The 20,743-nt window shown below is 33.2% G+C and overlaps 3 protein-coding genes across 6 annotated transcripts in view; 2 read left to right on the plus strand and 1 right to left on the minus strand.

Moving 5' to 3' along the window:
- Window positions 1–7,928, plus strand: part of LOC135838881 (lysosomal proton-coupled steroid conjugate and bile acid symporter SLC46A3-like) — a 47,034-nt gene extending 39,106 nt beyond the window's left edge. For all 4 annotated transcript variants that reach the window (XM_065354687.1, XM_065354689.1, XM_065354688.1 and 1 more), the window contains 6 exons: window positions 121–1,119; window positions 1,208–1,309; window positions 1,416–1,553; window positions 5,402–5,485; window positions 5,753–5,906; window positions 6,361–7,928. In XM_065354687.1, the coding sequence (XP_065210759.1) occupies window positions 255–1,119; window positions 1,208–1,309; window positions 1,416–1,553; window positions 5,402–5,485; window positions 5,753–5,906; window positions 6,361–6,415 (1,398 nt within the window). In that variant the 5' untranslated portion in view covers window positions 121–254 and the 3' untranslated portion in view covers window positions 6,416–7,928. The remainder of the gene's footprint in view (window positions 1–120; window positions 1,120–1,207; window positions 1,310–1,415; window positions 1,554–5,401; window positions 5,486–5,752; window positions 5,907–6,360) is intronic.
- The window catches only part of NaPi-III (Na[+]-dependent inorganic phosphate cotransporter type III), a 47,881-nt gene extending 39,795 nt beyond the window's left edge, over window positions 1–8,086 (minus strand). The window contains exon 1 of the mRNA XM_065354686.1: window positions 7,930–8,086. The gene's annotated coding sequence lies outside the window, so the exon portion shown is untranslated. The remainder of the gene's footprint in view (window positions 1–7,929) is intronic.
- A 3,494-nt stretch (window positions 8,087–11,580) lies between these two features.
- Window positions 11,581–20,741, plus strand: LOC135838883 (lysosomal proton-coupled steroid conjugate and bile acid symporter SLC46A3-like). Its single transcript, XM_065354693.1, has 7 exons — window positions 11,581–11,734; window positions 12,035–13,028; window positions 13,097–13,198; window positions 13,283–13,420; window positions 18,239–18,322; window positions 20,223–20,376; window positions 20,456–20,741. The coding sequence occupies exons 2-7, from the start codon at window positions 12,197–12,199 to the stop codon at window positions 20,553–20,555; spliced, it is 1,410 nt and encodes a 469-aa protein (XP_065210765.1). The 5' UTR covers window positions 11,581–11,734; window positions 12,035–12,196; the 3' UTR covers window positions 20,556–20,741.
- Window positions 20,742–20,743: the final 2 nt, after the last annotated feature.

Raw genomic sequence — 20,743 nt, forward strand, 5'->3', positions numbered from 1 at the left:
TATCTAAATAGGTATTGCAGACGATTGAGCAATACCTATACATTCGACGTACCACTTGAGGAAAATATGACAAAGTAGATACGAGTGTCTCTAATCTTCGTATTAATGTATTTTTTTCAGATCGTTTTAAACTTCATTACACAATGCTCCGTGATACAGCCAAATCCGCTAATACGAAGGAATCCCATCATTGAAACGATCATCGAGGAACAAAACATCATCCACAGCTCCTACGTATAATTATAGTCATCTTTATGTCGATAAAAAGCACCAAAATGAAGACAGAATTACGTACAAAATTTCCCCCTTTGAACGACGCCTGGTGGAAAGTGATCACCATCGAACCATCCGTAGCTCTGTTTCAAATCACCACCGTGATGTCGAATCAACTCTACGTGAATTTATACCTACAACGAGCTTGTCGTTTCAACGCTACCAGAGAACCAGACTTGAGGACAAAATGCGACGACGAAAAAGGCGGCCAACTGTTCCTGACCCATGTAAACTCTTGGAGGTATACTGTCAGCATGACTTTAATGATCATTTTCACCGTGTTCGTATCGTCTTGGAGTGATAAAGCTGGTCGTCGTAGAAGACCTTTGATCCTGATACCGTTAATTGGCTTAGTTTTGGTGACCATAAATGGCGCTGTGTTTTCGCATTTTTGGACACTGCCGACTAGAATAATACCTTGGGTTGAAATCTTTCTTCACGGGATCACCGGAGGACGTCTGACTGTGATTTTTTCCTCTCAATTATACATCTGTGATATAACCAATGAAAAAAATAGAACTACTAGACTCGGAGTCATTCATGGGATCAACATTATAGCGATACCGATCGGTAGTGGGATCGTTGGATTCATGATGAGATACTTGGGGTTCACGTATTCGTATTTAATATGCACCGGATTAGCCACTATTGCTGTGATATTAGCCATGCTGCTCATGGAAGACGTATCCGAACCGGTTGAGAACAATATGCGCTTTTGGGATTACTTGAATCCGACCAGAGTTGTAGAATCATTCAGAATCATATTCAAGAGACGAGCTTACAGTAAAAGGAAAATCATCATATTGTTGTTGGGCATCGAAGCTCTATCATTGCTTCCTATAATAGGTTTGTTTGTTGTTGCGAATCAAGTTTTTTTTTTTTTAATATTTTATCAGCGTTGTTTTCATTTTGCTCGTGTTTACCTCTGCTGCAGGTGAATCTTCCGTGTTGTATTTGTACTTAAGGTACAGATTCCAATGGAATGAGAAAGATTACAGTTTATACAGCGTTTACAAAATGACGTTGGTGTTTATCGGTGTGTAATTAATCATTCATATATTACCTATCGTACATTATGTTGTATCCGAATGAAAGCAAATTATCGTGTTTAATAACTCAACTTGTCTGTTTTTCTGCGACAGGTACTATGTTTTGTACTTCGGTATTAAGTAAATACTATAAAATACACGACGGCGTACTGGGAGCTTTTGCAAGTGTATTCAATACCATCGCGGCTGTGTTCTTTATTTTCGCCTGTAATACGTGGCAGCTTTATCTTGGTGAGTGTTTTCGAATGTAAGGGATGGATTTGTACGAAAATTCGTCCTGATTATTTTTTAAAATGTTAAATATTGAGCCACATATCTTCGAATATATTGTAAAAATTACAAAGATGCTTCTACAAAGCAGATATTTTAACTGAAAAAATTTAAAAAAAAAACAAAACAATTTGAAAAATGCAACACCAGAATTTCTGGTAAATTTTTGAAAACAAAGGATGTAAGAAAATATATGAAAGCTCATTTTCCGCGAAGAACTCAAAACTTTTTAAAAGTGAAGTGTGGTAGAAAACGGAATTTTAGTTTTCACTCCTTTTTTGAACTCCTGAATCGATCAGTGGTGATTTAAAGCCCAACCAGAGGGATATTAGAAGAGGGATTTTCCCTGAGCACTCATTTTTCAGGAGCTTGCATTAGTCCTTTCAAGAAAAAATGATACCGATGGACCCTCGGAAAAAATATAATAATTAATTTTTAAATTAAGACAGAAAATTGGAGGAGACTTTTTTTTTTTTTTTTTATCAAGTTCTGGATTTTTTTGCACGGTTCCTGCGTAATTTCGAACTGTTCTGAAGCTTTCAGCGAATTTTATGATTTCCTAGTTTGAGAGAAATTGCTACAAAAAAGGCCAGAATTAAATTATTTATCATTTATAAACTTGAATATGCCAGTTTTGAGACTCACACTTGATGGATTTTTGTGCAAATTTTCATTGTTCAGCTCGAGTATTTTTTTTTTTTTGTTCGGAAAACTTTAGAAATCCGCCGGAGGGTCCAGAATAGCTTAAAATAACAACCAATCGATTCCGGACGTCAAAAATATGATTTAAAAAAAAAAAATATGCAGAAGATTTTATATTTGGACCATCAGAGGTGAATTTTGAAGATTCATCTTTGAATCAATCGAAAGAGTTGAAACGAGTTCTTTTTGTGACGATTTTTCCAAAGCTGTAGAGAATTCAAAAATCTGCTAGATGCTCGACAACGATTCCAAATTATCACTAATCGATTCAGAAAATGAAAAATTGAGTATGTAGCTTGACAAATTTCAGCCCTTCCTTCGATTTAATCATATTTAACTTTTTTATGAAAAATTGAGGGAAATTAAATGCTCAAAAATCACGAAAAATTATTGAAAAACGACCGTCAGCTTTTGTTTGGTGCAGTAGTTTTGTATTTTTGGATACTCTTTCAATTTTCTATGCCCAATCTACAAAATTTTCTGGTATGATCGTTTAAAATTTCCAAATGCATAAAATACAATAAAGACAGTATAAAGAGTACCTGTGAAAAGAGTTTGAAATCTGGTTGAAATTAAATTGTCATTCGTAAAATATTATACATTTTTTTTTTTTTTAAATTATTATGAAGTTGTCAAAATTAATGAAATAGGTGTAGATATCCTACCTAATGAAAAATGAAGGGAGCAAAATAATTTTAAACTGTTCGAAATATTGATTAAATTTGTTGATTTTTTTCCACAAAACTAGCAATGAACATTTTAGAATTGTCTACAATTTAAAATTCCTAAAGAAACAAAATAATTCAAAATTCTTATGCAAATTGATCGTAAAAAATACAACGAAAATCTTGATAATTTAAAAAAAAAACATACTTTAAAGAAATTTCATCTGAATTTTATTTTTATGGAAGCAATATGGGAGCCTCCATTCAGTCCATGCTGTAAAAATTTAATTGCCCTATTACAGAACTCAAGCTTTTTACAAATATATGGAATTTTATGTCAATCTTTCAATTAAAAAGAAAGGAGTAGCAAAAAAAGTTTGAGCGTATTTTTGAGGTCTAATATTTTCTAAAAAAAGTTAGAGAGGAGGCTTAAAAATATTCATTTGAACTATTTGTGTTTGAAAATATGCTCGGGAACGCTGGAAAAACTAAAATATGACTAAAAAAATATATTCACAAAATCATTGCCATTTAGTTGAAAGTTCCGTTCTTTCCAGAATTCAACTTGGGATGGGGAAGTTCTTCCAGTAACTCGTAAAATTGCCTTCAAAATGTGTAGGAAAGGAGGAGTACCTATCGATAAGGCCATTTTTTGGCCCCAGACAGTTATCGACTGAACCATTCTTAAATTGTTGTAATGAATGCCCCAATAAATACAAATCCGTGGTTAGTTGACCCAAAATGACCATTTTTTGGGCTCCAGGGGTTCCCAAAGTTGCGAATAAAAAAAGAATTTTTGGAACCACTGAGTATTATTTTTAAAAACTTTTTTGGCGTGATATTTCTTTTTGAACCTGATAAACGTTATGTGAGATGTTTTTTTTTTTTTTATTTTAGACCCACGGGGGCAGAAATTAGGGGTGTTTTGATTTTTTGAAAATTTTGGAACCACCATTTTGGACCTACCCCTTTGAGCCCCGCTAAAAATCTCACTAAATTTTAAGCTCAATAAAATTTTGCGCTGGTACTCAAAAATCCAATTTTCCAATTTTTTGTAATTTCGATATTTTGGGAACCCTGGAAAACTAGAAACCTGCGATTTGCGCCAAAAGTAACGTTATGAGGTGCATATATATTCAATAATCTCGATGAAAAAGTTGAATTAAGCTCCCTGTATATTCGTAATTTTGAACCCTTTTTTTTGAGCCCCCCACTTTGGGCACTCCTTAAAAAGGGCGATTATGCATATTTTTTCAAATAAATTGAAGAATTTACATTTGGAACACACTAGCAAGAGCTCGATAATTTTTCACTCGATTTTACCAGTAACTTTCAAAATTGAGCTTTTTTGGGCCAAATTCTGAGATTTTACTCTTCGAAAAAACATTAAAATCACGCTTTCATGATTTCAACGAAGTAAAATCTCAGAATTTGACCCAAAAAAGCTCAATTTTGAAAGTTACTGGTAAAAATCGCGTGAAAAATTATCGAGTTCTTGCTAGTGTGTTCCAAATGTAAATTCTTCAATTTATTTGAAAAAATATGCATAATCGCCCTTTTTAAGGAGTGCCCAAAGTGGGGGGCTCAAAAGAAAGGGTTCAAAATTACGAATATACAGGGAGCTTAATTAAACTTTTTCACCAAGGTAATTGAATATATGCCTCAAAACGTTACGTTTGGCGCAGATCGCAGGTTTCCAGCGATCCAAGGGTTCCCAAAAAATCCAAATTACAAAAAATTGGAAATTTGGATTTTTGAGTACCAGCACAAAATTTTATTGAGCTCAAAATTTGGTAGGATGGAGGTCTTTCAGATACTAATAAACTGTAAAAAGTTTTCTAGCGGGGTTCAAAGGAGTGAGTTCAAATTAGTGGTTCCAAAATTTTTCAAAAATTAAAACCCCCCAATTTCTGCCCTCGAAGGTCGGAAATGGAAAAATTGCCTCGTATGATGTTTAACGGGTTCAAACAGATATTTTACGTTGAAAAAGTTTTCGAAAATAATACTCAGTGGTTCCAAAAATTATTTTTTATTCGCAACTTTGGGGACCCCTGGAGCCCAAAAAATGGTCATTTTGGGTTAACTAACCACGGATTCGTATTTGGGGCATTCATTACAACATTTTAAGAGTGGTTCAGTCGATAACTGTCTGGGGCCAAAAAATGGCCTTATCGATACCCCTCCTTTTAATATGACTTCAAAATTGAAATAAGTTCTTTAAAATTTTTCAGACATTTTTAAAATCCCTCATTTTTTTCATCATGTTCTTATTTCAATCAATTTTTGTTATTAAAAAAATATTCTATCTATTTTTTTTTTCGACGAAAAAATCAATAAAAAAAACACTATAAATGAGTATTTTTATAATATTATTGATCTTATTGTTTTTTCGAGTCTTTTTTTAGATCTTCTAGAAATTAATTGAAAAATTTCATGTTTCAGCTCCTGTCATCGACATGTTCCATGGAACTGGTTTAACAGTTGTTAGTGCTTTTGTAACGAAATGTTTGGAAAAACACGAAACAGGTGAGTCACACACTGAAAAGTACAAAAATATGTTTATTTTATACCTATGAACCTGAAAATGGACACACCAGGTCATCCTTGAAAAGAAAGAGTAGACGAATAAGTTGACTATCGGTCAAATTGAAGGAGCAAAATTTTGTTTAAAAAAAAAAACATTTTTTTCGACCATAAAAATGTACCTACAGGCCACAGAGTTTCCAGATTTGAATAATACGAAGAAAAAAAATAACGAGTAAAATAAATAATTTCATTTTTTTCTTTTTCCAGGACATTTGATGTCAGTTCGATGCATATTGCAAATCGTCACTCCGTTCTGTTTCCCGATTTACAATTATGTGTACAGAAACACGATCGATTTCTTTCCTAGCGCATTTTTCCTCATAAATATGTTCATGACAGTTCCATGTATTTTATTATTCGGGTGAGTTTTCAATAACGATAATAATTCATAAACGTTAACGATGAATGTATTATTAGGTAGTGAAAAACAATATCTACCCATTCAAGTGTTATTATTTGAAAACTTAGTACGAATAATACATATTTCAGGAGATAAAATTGTAAAAAATATGAATGACGTAGGTAAGATTTTAAGCATTCTAAACGTGTAATGCCACCAAATTCAGCTATACCTATAATATGGTTGTTAAGCTATGAGTAGCCATGAAAATTCACACGTTTGGTAAACAGATAAGGCAAAATTTTAGGAATTTAAATTTATCGACTGATCATATCGGTGATTTCTAAATCACGAGTGTATGGATTGTTTTTTTTTCGGAAACAAAGCTCGTCTTATAATTAATTTTAGTCTCCATATTTTAATTCATCAACTCGAACGTTGACTGGGGTAACTAATAGTTGAATTTTTTTTTCAGACTTGCTTATTATTTACACTCCCAAACGCAAATTATGGAGATATCTCCCTCGTGATCTCAAGAACAGACTTTTTGTGGGGTTTCTACTTCTACTTCTGAATCCTATCCGAAGAATGGATCAGTCAATTGAGAATCTTTGAGCAGAGCACGAAGTAATTTGTAACTTGTTTCAGATTCGTCGTTGACGGAATATTTTTAATACTGATACCGAGTATTATTGTCGATGGTTCGGTCAACAAGAATGTAATACTTACGTATCGAAATTTTGCCTTAGAGTGGTTATTAAAATTTACTTATTCGATGTCAAATGAGTGATTCAGTCAATGTTAAAGGCAATCGAGAAGAAGCGTTGATTTATTATAATATTTGACTTCAATTAGTTGGTAACAATTAGCAAAGAATTCAGAAAAATTTTGTCATCGGTTTAGATTTAGAAGACGTTTTGAGTGAAATCAGAAAAATGAGTGAGCAAAAATTTTATAAATTGTGATAATAGTTTTACAGTTTTATTTAGTGTTTTATTTTTAAGCATTTTTACCTTGTCACTGTATTTTTTATCATCGATCGTAAATTACTATGTATTTTTTTTTTTTTTTTTTTTTTTTTTTTTACATATTTTTGTAATTTTTTACTTCGTGACATAAGTAAGAAAAATTTGAAGACAAAATTTGTCCTCGAGGACTACCTAATGACCCTAACGTTATCAGTGATATAAGTTATTGATGGTACCTGTGGTACATGTACTTTGTAATTTATCTAATATTCTTTATTCCACTGTAAGCATTTTGAAAGACAAGTCGAGAGTTGATCAATGTACTTGACGCAAGCCTTGTAAAATTCCAAGTTGATACTAAGTTTCTAAATCTAAATACGTTGTCAAATGACAAATTTTAAATCATCTTGTGTTGGAAAACCGTTTTTTAACTAAGAAAATGAATAATTACCTTAAAGTGTACTTGCTTGGTAATTTCGTTGACGAAAAACCAAACAAATAGCATCATTTACTCGTGTGAATGCACTTGTAATGAGTGTTTGTTCAAATAAGATTATGAACTAAACATCAAAGAACCTCAACCTTCTTTTTTCTACTTCGTCGAGCAATTTTAAAGTTCAAATTTTTTCTTGGGTCATTCGCACCGAGAAACATCAAGCAAATGAGTTAAGTATGGGTATAGATAATCAAAAAATAACTTTGAGAACAATAATAGAGATTTAAATAGGTATCGTTAATTTTGCTTGCGTAGGTGTTCTTTATTTTCCTATTTTTGTTTTCATTTTTGGACAATGTAAAAATATAGCTAGGTAATCAACGAATGTGATGATTAGATTTAAAAAAAAAAATATTATGAGCTATTTTTAAAAACAAAAATATAAAACGAATAAGTTGCGATAAAAGTATTTGAGTTTTGAGCAAAACATCCTAGACTAAACAGTTAACGGTACCTTCTATGTAGGTAGGTACCTACTATTTACGAGTAGATTGTGTAAGCTACAAAAAATGCTACAATGTATTTTTATTATGTACTTTGTTTTTTGTTATCGTTACGAGTAAAAAATTTCAATATTTACCTGTTATGTTCCTTGGCTTAGTCTAAAAAAAATCAAAATACCGAAACAAACTCGATAAAAATGCCACCAATTTCACGATGGACAACTACATAATAACACCGCTAGGATTAGGAAACATAATTATGTATTATTCGAATACTCGCTGATAAGTAAAAAATGCCTTCGTTAAATTCATTAAAATTTACTAATAGAAAGAAGTTAACGCAACATGAAAAATAATGCTGATTAGAATTTTTTTTTGCTAAACATGCATTCTTGCATATCTTACTCAGGCAACATAATACATAGTGGACATTTTTTTTATGGAGGTAGTAACTTCATTGTGTTCGTTTGCAATAAAAATAGGAATCCTTGAAACGTGAATTTTTTTAGTTTTATATCCAGATATTACCTGCTCAAGAAAGACAGATGGAAAAACTACGACATTTTTAATTGAAAAATTGTACCTAATATTCCTGAATTGATCAAAATGAATTTATTATTTGTTTTACACCTAAGTATTTTATCGAATTTTGAAATAATTTCTAGTTCCAAGTATCTACATACCCATCTACTCGTAGGATTTTTAAATCATTGAAAATATTATTTCCTGGTCAAAAAAATTATTAATTGTACCTACTTGCCTTAAATCGTTATCTGAAAAATTAGGTAATTGTTTTCTCAAAAAAAGTTGAAAAAATTCATCAACATTTGAACTACCCAGGTATAGTTTTTTCAAATATTTGATCATGTAAATGATGAGATCGTATCCAATCGAAAATGCTGGACAAAACCCTCGATTTAAAAAATAATGTATTTGTATGTATTTGTTTCAAAGCATCATTTTGCCCAATGGCCCTCTCATTAGGCAAATATTTCTACATGCAGGCGTACGCGTAATATATCTACTCACAATCATGAATGTTGCATCGTTTTCATATTTATGGACACATTTTTACTTTCAAGGGGACCTTTACAACCAGTAAACGCCAATTAGGCTGAAATTTGGCTCACTGAAAGTGCATGTCATCCAAGTTTGAGAATCAAATTTTAAACTGCTGAAGTTGATTTTTCAATTTTTGGCAAATTTTTAAAAATAATAGAAATTTTAATTTTTGTACCAGCATTTTTCAAATCACTTCAGAAGTCATTTTAGGCAGCCTAATCGACTTTCGGCAGTTGAAGATTTAGTTCTATCAAAATAAATTACCCCAACAGGTGAATTGAAAATCCAAGATAACCGCTGCAAAAATGCATTTTTCGTCAATTGAAAATCTGTTTTTTTTTTTTCAAAATCCTTTATTTTATCTTATTAAGAAATTATTCAGAACTTTTTCCATCCACTGTAAAGTCGACAACCCGAATCAATTTCAATCACTTTTGAGAAGATTTGGATTTGGATTTTTTTTTTCAAACCAGAGATTTTCAACTTGTAAAAAAAAAATACACTTTCAACCCCTTATCTTCCATTGACGATTCAACAGGCTAAAACGATTCAGAATGTCGAATTTATGATTCAAATTAAATTTTCAGCTGCCGAAGAGCGATTTAAAATTTCTGAAAAAAATAAGTTTTTCTGGAGGGTTTTCAAATGCACTCAAAAGTGAATGCAAATCGATCCAGGGGGTTAACACGGGACAGGCAAGTTTTGAGTAATTTTTTGCTAAATAGTATTCGACTATTTCATCAAAAAACTACATCTTGAAAATTTCTACGAAAAAACATCATAGATAATTTTTCGTCAACTCGTAAAAAATTGACACTATCTGATAATTTTGATAATAATCTGGAATTTTTGTACAATTTTAGCAAAAATAGAATTTTTTGAGTAATCATAGCAAGAGAATATGGCCCTTTTTGACAATTTTACCAGAAATGGGCACATATTGAAGTTTTCACAAAAATTGACACTTTTTAACAATATTGTGGCAATACGAGTAGAACGGAAACTTCTTTACTATTTTCCAGAATATTGACACTCTTTGACATTCTCCCTCCTCCCCAAAAAATTAACACTTTTTGACAACTTTTCCAAAAATTGACTTTTTTGACTCGGACAAAAACAGGGACTTTTGTTTGGCAATTTTGGAACAAAAAAGGGCTTTTTAACCCCGGTAATATTTTTTTTTGAATGTTTGGGGTGGTGAAGGAGTACAAAAAATTATGGACTTACAACTTTCAAGAATTGGCGTGTCTCTAGAAAAGAAGTGACCAAAGAATGGCTGCTTATCTCACAGAAAGATTCGTATAATACCAACGTCTTCTCTTATCAATAAAAAATGATGTGCTTACCACCTAAATTGACTTTAAACCAATTTTTATTGTTCATTGTACAGGTATTTCCCAAAAATCAAGGTCAAAAATTTGAATTAAAAAAAATCCAGTTTCCCAGTCAGAAAGTTGATCTACTAAGATACGAATTATATTCTGTGAGCTGAACTGCCGCAGAATGCAGTTTTTTTAATGAAAAATTTCAGGTTTCAGAAGAAAAAAATGATGCTTAAAATAAATGGTTGAATTACTGCGAAAAGATTGAAAATCAGGATAATGCGACTTATTGAATGGAAACATGGCGATAAAAATTTTTTTCGACCAAATGAGGCTGTCTCAAGAGCTGAAAATGCTTTCAAAATACGTTTTTCTGGCCATTTAAGTACGTTCCATCACTCAAAAAGTGTTGAAAGTTGATAAAAAGGTCTGTGATAAGTCAGTTCAAAAATATCTATTCGCAAAAATTCAAACTTTCATGAATAGTTTTGAAAATTTTGAAATTGACTTTGGAGGTCTCAAAAAATCATTACGTGCCGAATTTCGTACAATTTGGCCATGACCTAGATTGACTTTTAAAGCTATATAATATATATACTCCTCTAGAGGGCGATGAGATATTTTACCACTACAAATATTTGGGAGATTGCAAAAAAAAAAAAAAAAAAAAAAAAATGGGAAAAATTGATCGATAGGTAGAAAATTTTGTGGTTTATTTTTTTTTATTTTCCAAAAATTGGGAAATTCAATTGATTTGGGAGATCGAAAATAAAAATTTATCAAAAAAAAATATATATTAGAGTTTACCTAAATCAAGTTAAGTTTGATTTGAGGGTGCATTTGTTTGTGCATCGAAAGATATTTTGAGATGAACCTTGCATAATAATGCTTTGCCGAGGTATAAATGTGGTTTTCATTCGTTGAAAATACCTATACAGTCATACATCAGTAAGATTTCTTTTAGAAATATCAGGAATGTCTCATTGCTCATTTATTGTCGTTCGACATTAAGAAAAATAAGCGTGAAAATACCAAGTACTTTATTCAAATACGAATCACTCTCTACTTAGTATACCTATTGCTCAGTCAAAATTCGCAGAAAAAAAATTAATTGATATTTTTTCTACTAGATTACTAGCGGTACTATTTGATAATCCAATCAATGCATGGATTTCACCTTTCTAAGCAAATTAGATGCAGTGCGTTTGAATAGTGTTGTGTTTTTTTTTGAAAAATTATTCGTTGTAAAATTAATTTTTCGAAGTGTTTGGTTTTATTTCTCAGGTGAGAATGCTCCATTTGAAAAAAAGAGAAACTCTTAATCGAGCAATCTTGTGCATTTTATTTTTGATACAGATCAAATGATAGATTTCTGATCGGAAGCACATTTCGTAATATCTGAGTAAATGAAATGATAAGTGGTTGATAAATCATATACTAAGTATATCTTTTTTAATTTAAAAAGTCTCTATCTTTTACTCGAAGTGGATTCTTCTTAGTTCAATCTAATAGCCTATACAATTTGCAAGCAATCCATTACAAGTGGTTTTCATTTTCGGTAGGTACCTAATGGTTATATTTTATGACTTACCTATTAAGTGCATTTCGAGTCAATATTCTGTAATTTTTGAAATAACAAGCTATAGCTTATCACGTAGCCTACCTAATTTAATGGTGTACTTGGCGAGTATGGTGAAAATATCAAAAGATACCTACCTACTTTTTAAATTAACAATTTTCAGTTTTTTCTAATCAACTTAGGTCATTTGATAAGGGAAAAGTTTAATCGTTACGAGAGTTCGTTGCAATCTCTTCCATAGCCCATTTTTTTATACCTAAAAATCACGTTTTTCTTTAGATCGACGTACGAGTATCAGTTCATCTTTATCATTCGATACAGTTGGGTAATACATACAAACAGTTTGTACGCAGCTTGAAGATTTACCATGTCGTTGAAATCATAGCCTCCATTACCTTCGTGTAAGTACTTATTCGAGAAATCCGCGACGTGACGAGAAAAATGCATTTACCTTCTTCGTTGAAAACTAACACATGGTGGAAGCATATTTCTATCGAGCCAGCCTACGCCTTGTATTGGATCGCCGATTACCAATCGACCTTCTATCAACAGAATCTCATTCTGCAGAAAGCCTGCCGAATAAATGCCACTCACGAGCCTGACTTGTACACCCCATGCGACGACGAAAAAAAAGGTTTGGCTTTTGTAGCTTTCGTTAATTCTTGGTTCCATCTGATCTCCGCTATTATTGTAACCTTACTATGCGCCGTTTACATTAAATGGAGCGATCGAGCTGGAAGACAGCGAAAGTTCATTCTGATTTTGCCAACGATCGGCCTCAACCTAATGATATTGTCGAGCTTCCTGCATGCTTTTTTTTGGACCCTCGATCCCATCTACTCTGTTATCACGTACGAATTGATGCAGTTCTTCACAGGAGGTCCCATTTTGTACTATTTTGCCGCCATGTTGTACATCAGCGATGTCAGTTCGGCTGAGAACCGTACAGCGAGGCTGGGGGTGTTGGCCACAATGCAGTATATTTGTCTTCCTGTGGGTAATGTGTGCTCGGGGTTCATTTTGAAACAACTAGGTTTCACCAAGTCGTTCCTGATATCGTTTATAATAAGCATGGGGGCCTTGGTGTTGGGAATAAGATACATCAAAGATGTCAGCGAGCCTGTGGAGAAGAAAACGCCGTTTTGGAAATCACTCAATCCGATCAATATTACTTCGGCTATCGAAGTCGTGTTCAAGAAAAGGAGGAATAACTTGAGACTAATTTTGAATATAATGCTCGTGGCTAAAATCTTGGTGCTGTTTTCCAGAGCAGGTTGGTACGATTTGTGTTGTGACTATGATAGGAGTCGAGTTGGGTAATTATTCTAATCTTTGTTTCAGGTGAAAAGTCAGTTTTGTATATTTACATGAGACATTGTTTTCATTGGGATGAAAGACAGTACAGCTTTTTCGACGCTTTTAAAAATACTGGCGTTATTATAGGTAGGTAAATTGGCTCTGATTAGTGAATGAAAAATTATATTTTGAGGATCACAGGAATTATTCATATTTGTGTGCATTTTACAGGCGTTCTCATCAGCATGTTGCTGTTCAGCAAATACATGAAAATGCACGATGTAAAAATAGCTCTATTTTCATCTGTTTGGGATACAGCTGCAGCAATTTCTTATTTATTCGCATCTCAAAGTTGGCAATTTTATGTCAGTAAGTAAAACGCGTTACTTACCTATTTTCATTAAATCTAAATAAGTTCTTAACATAAAAAGAGGCTTGCATGAATTTAATATATCTACTTCCATTATAGTCCGGCATATGACAATAGGAGTAATTGCACCCCCCCCCCCCGCCGATCCTCCGGGACAACATTTTTCTTAAAGCGGACATCCTAAGGAACATTTTAATGCAAAGTTTCCAAAAAAAAGTTGGCCTTACTTACAAAATGGCGGCCATTTTGATTGACAGGTCAGCCGAAATCGCAGATTTTGCGTTTTAACATAGGACTTGCACAAACTTTTTCTAACTTTACAAAGGTAGATCGAAAGATCATGCAAAAATTTATCACCTGTCCAAATTTCAAGTGCTAAAGTGCGTTTTTCGATTTTTGGTGAATTTTTGAAAATCCAATTTAGGCCAAAAATGAGGGAAAAAATCAAAATTTTACCAAATTGACCAAGAAAGCTGAAATTTGGGATATACCCTATTTTCAACATGCCAAATCGACTGGAAACGGTTTCAACCCGTTTTAAGCAGTTCTGGAGCCTCCAGCAGATTTTTGAAACTCGAAATTCCCACAAAATTCCATCAAATTGGAGTTGTAAAGCTAAAATTCATTCTAAAAACTAGTTTCAATACGCTACGAAGTACTGCAGGTGAATTTCAAGTTGTTTTGGAGCCTCCAGCGACTTTTTGAAAATTCCTGAAGCCTCCAGCAGATTTTTGAAACTTTAAATTTTCACAAAATTTCATCAAATAGAGATGGAAAGCTGACATTTACCTACTCTACACTCCAATTTTAACACCCTCTGAAAACGACTTCTGGTGAATTTCAAGTCATTTTAGAGCCTTCAACGACTTTTTTGAAAATTACTGGAGCCTCCAGTAGATTTTTGAAACTTGAAATTTCCGCAAAATGTTATCAAACCAAGATGGGGAGTCGAAATTCATTCTGCACACTAATTTCAATACGCTACGAAGTTGAATGCTGGTGAATTTCAAGTCTTTTTGGAGCCTCCAGCAACTTTTTGAAAGGTTGTATGACGTTTTTTTGGAAAATTGAAATTTCCTAAAAGTAGCTGGAAGCTTCAAAACCGTTTGAAACCACCATGTAGTCTGCGAAGTAAATTTCAGCTTGCAAACTCCATTTGATAAATTAATGTTGGGGAAATTTCAAGTTTCAAAAATCTACTGGAGGCTCCAGTAATTTTCAAAAAAGTCACTGGAGGCCCTAAAATGACTTGAACCCACCTGAAATCGTCTTCAGAGGGTGTTAAAATTGAAGTGTGGAATAAATTTCAGCTTTCCATCTCCATTTGATGAAATTTTGTGAAAATTTAAAGTTCCAAAAATCTGCTAGAGGCTCCAGTAATTTTCAAAAAAAGTCGGTGGTGGCCCTAAAATTACTTGAACCCACCTAAAGTCGTCTTCCGAGGGTGTTAAAATTGGAGTGTAGAGTAAATTTCAGATTTGAAGAAATTTGGTGACAATTTAAAAGATTCAAAATCTGATGGAGGTTTCAGGAATTTTCAAAAAGTCGCTGGAGCCTCCAAAACGACTTGAAATTCACCTGCAGTACTTCGTAGCGTATTGAAATTAGTTTTTAGAATGAATTTTAGCTTTACAACTCCAATTTGATATAATTTCGTGGGAATTTTGAGTTTCAAAAATCTTCTGGAGGCTCCAGAACTGCTTAAAACGGGTTGAAACCGTTTCCAGTCGATTTGGCATGTCGAAAATAGGGTATATCCCAAATTTCAGCTTTCTTGGTCAATTTGGTAAAATTTTGATTTTTTCCCTCATTTTTGGCCTAAATTGGATTTTCAAAAATTCACCAAAAATCGAAAAACGCACTTTAGCACTTGAAATTTGGACAGGTGATAAATTTTTGCATGATCTTTCGATCTACCTTTGTAAAGTTAGAAAAAGTTTGTGCAAGTCCTATGTTAAAACGCAAAATCTGCGATTTCGGCTGACCTGTCAATCAAAATGGCCGCCATTTTGTAAGTAAGGCCAACTTTTTTTTGGAAACTTTGCATTAAAATGTTCCTTAGGATGTCCGCTTTAAGAAAAATGTTGTCCCGGAGGATCGGCGGGGGGGGGGTGCAATTACTCCTATTGTCATATTCCGGACTATTAGACTAGTGCTCTAGAAGTTGATTTTGTATTTTTTTTTTCGGGGACCAAAAAAATGCGCTGCCAAAATGAAGGTACTACCTGCCCCATTCAGAAAAGTGCAATTTTGAAATTTTTACCCCGCACAACGAGGGGGTGGACCCTCAAAAAGGTGATTTTGGGGACATGGTCGGAACCGAAAAAACTCGACGGGGTTGTGTTGGGGAATTCTCCCGATGCCAAATATGTAATTTTTTTTCGTGAAACTCTGCACAACTGCATTCTATGCCACTTTAAATGCGATTTTTGTGCACTTTTGGCCATTTTTGATGGTAAAATGGCTCTTATGTCCAGGATATGGCTGAGGACCGAACCATTCTTGGACGTTTGTTAGACGGGGCTATTTGAAGCCCAACTGCACAAAAACGGCGAAAAAATACGATCACAACGCGATTTTATGAGCACTAATAGGCTTGTTACCACTCCCCCACCCTCAGAATTAAATAATGCATTGTCCATTCGATAATATCGATGCGACCCATCAAAATGGTATAAAATTTCACGCTGAACTCAAAAATCGCAATCATTTTTAATTCTGACCCCCCGCGGTGGAGCTTTGCCCCCTAAACTGAATATAACGATGATATTAAACAAACTTTGCACATTACACGTCGATACTGAGGATTTATGTGTACGCAATCAGAATGATTCTCATATTTGTTGCTTAGGAATATTTTTGCTTCAAAATTTTTCATTCAATCTCCACCCTATGCCCTCCCCTTTATAGACCATGTTTGAACATGGATTTGAAAACTTGAACATGACCTATCAAAATGGTATAGAATTTCGCGCTGAGCTCAAAAATTGAAATCATTTTTCATTTGGACCCCCTCGGTGGAGTTTTGCCCCCTTCCCTCCATAAAGGTGACTATGAAATTGAACACGTTGCACATTACACATCTGTATATATGAGGATTTATGTAACAATATGACGCTTATAATATAAAAAAATACTCGAGGAAAAAGATAACTCACAAAAAAATATGAAAATTGGAACAAAAATGAAAGATGAAAAAAATTAGATGAAATGAGAAAAAACAGAAAAAATAAAAAACACGAGACAAGATACAAACAAACAAAAATTGAACAACAATGAAAGATACAAACAAAAAATACAACCAAAAAAAACGAGATGAAATGGAAATAAAAACTGAAAAATAAGAACGAGAAAAAAAATGCAAACATTCGAATAAGAAAATTGGAACAAAAATGAAAGACGAAAAAAAATATAAATGAAAAGAAATCAGATGAAATAAGAAAAAAAAAATACAAACAAGAAAAATGGAACAACAATGAAAGATACAAAAAATGTAGGTAAATGAAAAAAAATGAGATGAAATGAGTAGAAACAGAAAAATTAGAAAAACAAGAAAAAAATAAAAACAAATAAATGGGACAGCAATGAAAGATACAAAAAATACAAACGAAAAAAACAAGATGAAATAAAAAAAAAGCAGAAAAATAAGAACAAGAAAAAAATACAAAGAAATAAGAAAATTGGAACAAAAATGAAACATGAAAAAATGTAAATGAAAAGAAATCAGATGAAATAAGAAAAAAAATACAAACAAGAAAAATGGAATAACACTAAAAATTAATGAAAAAAATGAGATGAAAAAAAAACAGAAAAATAGATATGAAAAACGAAAAAAAAAAATACTCTGATTACGTGTGTATAAATTTTCATACACCCTACTGACGCGTAATGTGCAAAATTTGTTCAGTTTTATAATTAGATTCATTTTTAGGAGAAAAACTTCACCGAGGGGGTTCAAATGAAAAATGATTTCAATTTTTGAGCTCAGCGCGAAATTCTATACCATTTTGATAGGTCATGTTCAAGTTTTCAAATCCATGTTCAAACATAGTCTATAAAGGGGAGGGCCTTCTTGTGGAGATTGAATGAAAAATTTTGAAGCAAAAATATTCCCAAGCAACAAATATGAGAATCATTCTGATTGCGTACACATAAATCCTCAGTATCGACGTGTAATGTGCAAAGTTTGTTTAATATCATCGTTATATTCAGTTTGGGGGCAAAGCTCCACCGCGGGGGGTCAGAATTAAAAATGATTGCGATTTTTGAGTTCAGCGTGAAATTTTATACCATTTTGATGGGTCGCATCGATATTATCGAATGGACAATGCATTATTTAATTCTGAGGGTGGGGGAGTGGTAACAAGCCTATTAGTGCTCATAAAATCGCGTTGTGATCGTATTTTTTCGCCGTTTTTGCGCAGTTGGGCTTCAAATAGCCCCGTCTAACAAACGTCCAAGAATGGTTCGGTCCTCAGCCATATCCTGGACATAAGAGCCATTTTACCGTCAAAAATGGCCAAAAGTGCACAAAAATCGCATTTAAAGTGCCATAGAATGCAGTTGTGCGGGGTTTCACGAAAAAAAATTACATATTTGGCATCGGGAGAAGTCCCCCAACACATCCCCGTCGAGTTTTTTCGGTCCCGACCATGTCCCCAAAATCACCTTTTTGAAGGTCCACCTCCTCGTTGTGCGGGGTAAAAATTTCAAAATTGCACTTTTCTAAATGGGGCAGGTAGTACCTTCATTTTGGCAGCGCATTTTTCGTGTATGGATTATATAGTCTACATAATTATTCTTTTTTCATTTTACAGTTGCCATTTTAGACATGTTCCATGGAGCAGCGTTTCTCGCAGCAAAATCATACACGACGAAAATCGTCGAAACCAGTGAATTAGGTAAAGTAAATTGCTTGGAAATTTTTTCAATAGGGAACTTGAGATAGGTAGAGTGGTAAATTTTTTTAGATATGAAGGAAACGAATTAAAATTGGAAAAAGTTGAACAAACAACTGGGTTCAATAAAAAGTTGGATTATTGGACAATTTCAATGGACTTTTTTAAAAAGATGAGTTGGCCAGGCAAGGGAACCTCATGAGTTCACCCAACTTATAAAAAAAAACCCTTAAGGTAGTCCACCAGAAAATTTGTAGCAGACTAATCACAAAATAATGGATCCCTTAGGGTCCAAAGGTTTCAAAATATTGATTTTTGGCCAAATTCCATCAGTAAAAAAAAACTTAAAAAATGTGCTTAGAACAGTAAAATAAGTAGGCCTGGGCCTGATTCGCAGGATACATCAAACTGAAAAGGTTACAAGGTCCATCAAGTAGGTATTTTTCGGGCCCCAAAAATTCGAAAAATTGTCCAAAAATGGTCGAAAAAATGCCATTGACCAGCTTCAACTTTGAGAATTGTCTTTTTTAGTTACAAGTGGATTTCCTAGAGTTTGGGCATGATTTTGAATTTGCAGAATTCGAAAGGACATTTTTTTTGGGTTCAAAATGTTCATAAAATTGTCCAAACTGTCGAAAAATGTGATTGGTCAGCTACAACCTTGAGAATCGTCACAAACTTTGAGTTTCTTGAAGTTTGGGCGCGATTTAGAGTCTGAGCATTCGGAACAGTGCATCTTTTTTGAGCTGAAAATTTTCAAAAAATTGTCTAAAATGGTGGGAAAATGCGATTGGCAAACTACAACTTTGGGAATCATCTTATCTATAGTAACAAATTGAATTTTTCAATGTTTGGGTGCGATTTCGATTCTGAACATCCGAAATGGTACCCCTTTTTTGGGCTCAAAATCTTTAAAAAATTTTCCAAAAATAGGTAGTTGAAAAATTTGATTGGACAGCTACAACTTTAGGAATTGTCTTATCTAGTCACAAATTGAAATTCTTGGAGTTTGGGGTTCGAATCTGAGTATCCGAAAGTGTGCCTCTTTTTTTGGGCGCAAAATCTTGAAAAAATTGTCCAAAAAATATTCGAAAAATTCGATTGGACAGCTAAAACTTTTAGAATCGTCTTATCTATGTAGTTATAATTTGAATTTCTTGGAGTTTGGGCGCAATTTCCAGTCTTGGGGTCAAAATTTTCGAAAAATTTCTCCAAAAATTAGCATTCAAAAAATACGATTTGGTGGCTACTACTTTGAGAGCATCATTTCAAATCAAAAGGTGAGTTTCCTGGAGTTTGGGCGCAATTTTGAGTCTAAACATCCAAAATGGTATTTTTTGGGGCCCAAAATTTTCAAAAAATGTATTGAAAATGGTCCAAGAAAGCGATTGTGCTGCTAAAATTTTTGGAATTGCCTTAAACGTGACTTTTTACTAGAAAAGATGATCCCCAAAGTTGCAGCTTCCCAATTGTATTTTCCGGTCATTTTTGAGAAATTTTCTGAACATTTTGGGAGCTCCGTCGCAATTTTTATTTTTTCCGGAATTTTACATGAATTTCTACAGATGGTGCAAATATCAAATTGGGCAGTTAAAAATCGAGTTCTCTATGCCACAACTCGATTTTTAGCTGCCCAAGTTCATCTACTACACATTCTGGAGAAACTCAGAAATCCTAGAGAAATCGTAAATCGCGGATAGTGAACCAGGTACCTACCTACCTAACCAACTAAAAATGGTTCAAAAGTTATTAAAAACTCGGTGGAATTAAAGGACAATCCAATAGGTATAGGTACTGAAATGGATGTACCCTCTTTTAACAAGTTTGCCATTAATTAGCCTGCATATTTCAAGTATTATCTATTTATTTATTTATTTATTTATGTAAAATTTCTCAATTTCAGGAAATTTAACATCCGTATCAGCATTACTAAGTTTCATTTCATTTTTGAATAAACCAACTTATAATTTATTGTTTAAATCATACATGGATATTTTCCCCAATTGTTTTTTCCTCGTCAGCATCGCAATTTGCATACTGAGCTGTATTTCATTCGCGTGAGTTATTTTTTTTCATCAATAATAATATTAGGTACCTATTTCGTTTACATTAGATGCTTATTGAATTTTTTTGTAGAACTTGCCTTGTCCTGCTAAAAGAAAACGAGAAACTTGATGAAGCAGTATTTTCAAAAAAACAACTTGATGGAGAAAAAACTGTCAAGTCGATAAAGTGAAGTGTTTAATTCTTTTAATCAACATTACGTTTCTGTTTTTTTTTATACCTATGTATACCTAATATCTAAGTTATTCAATTAAAAATGTTTGTTTGCAGTTGTTTTCATAATTTACGCAATTAGCACATTAGTTTTATCAATTATGAAATTATTTCTCTGTATAAAAATACATCAACGCTAATGGTCTT

This window comes from Planococcus citri, chromosome 3, assembly GCF_950023065.1.
Source record: "Planococcus citri chromosome 3, ihPlaCitr1.1, whole genome shotgun sequence".
NCBI lineage: Eukaryota > Metazoa > Arthropoda > Insecta > Hemiptera > Pseudococcidae > Planococcus > Planococcus citri.

What these genes read in the sequence shown, in the direction of transcription:
- LOC135838883 (XM_065354693.1), top strand. Translation starts at nt 12,197, where the DNA reads ATGCATTTACCTTCTTCGTTGAAAACTAACACATGGTGGAAGCATATT. An exon ending in GGTGCTGTTTTCCAGAGCAG is followed by an intron (nt 13,029 to 13,096) that starts GTTGGTACGATT and finishes TCTTTGTTTCAG; the next exon opens with GTGAAAAGTCAGTTTTGTAT. An exon ending in AAATACTGGCGTTATTATAG is followed by an intron (nt 13,199 to 13,282) that starts GTAGGTAAATTG and finishes TGCATTTTACAG; the next exon opens with GCGTTCTCATCAGCATGTTG.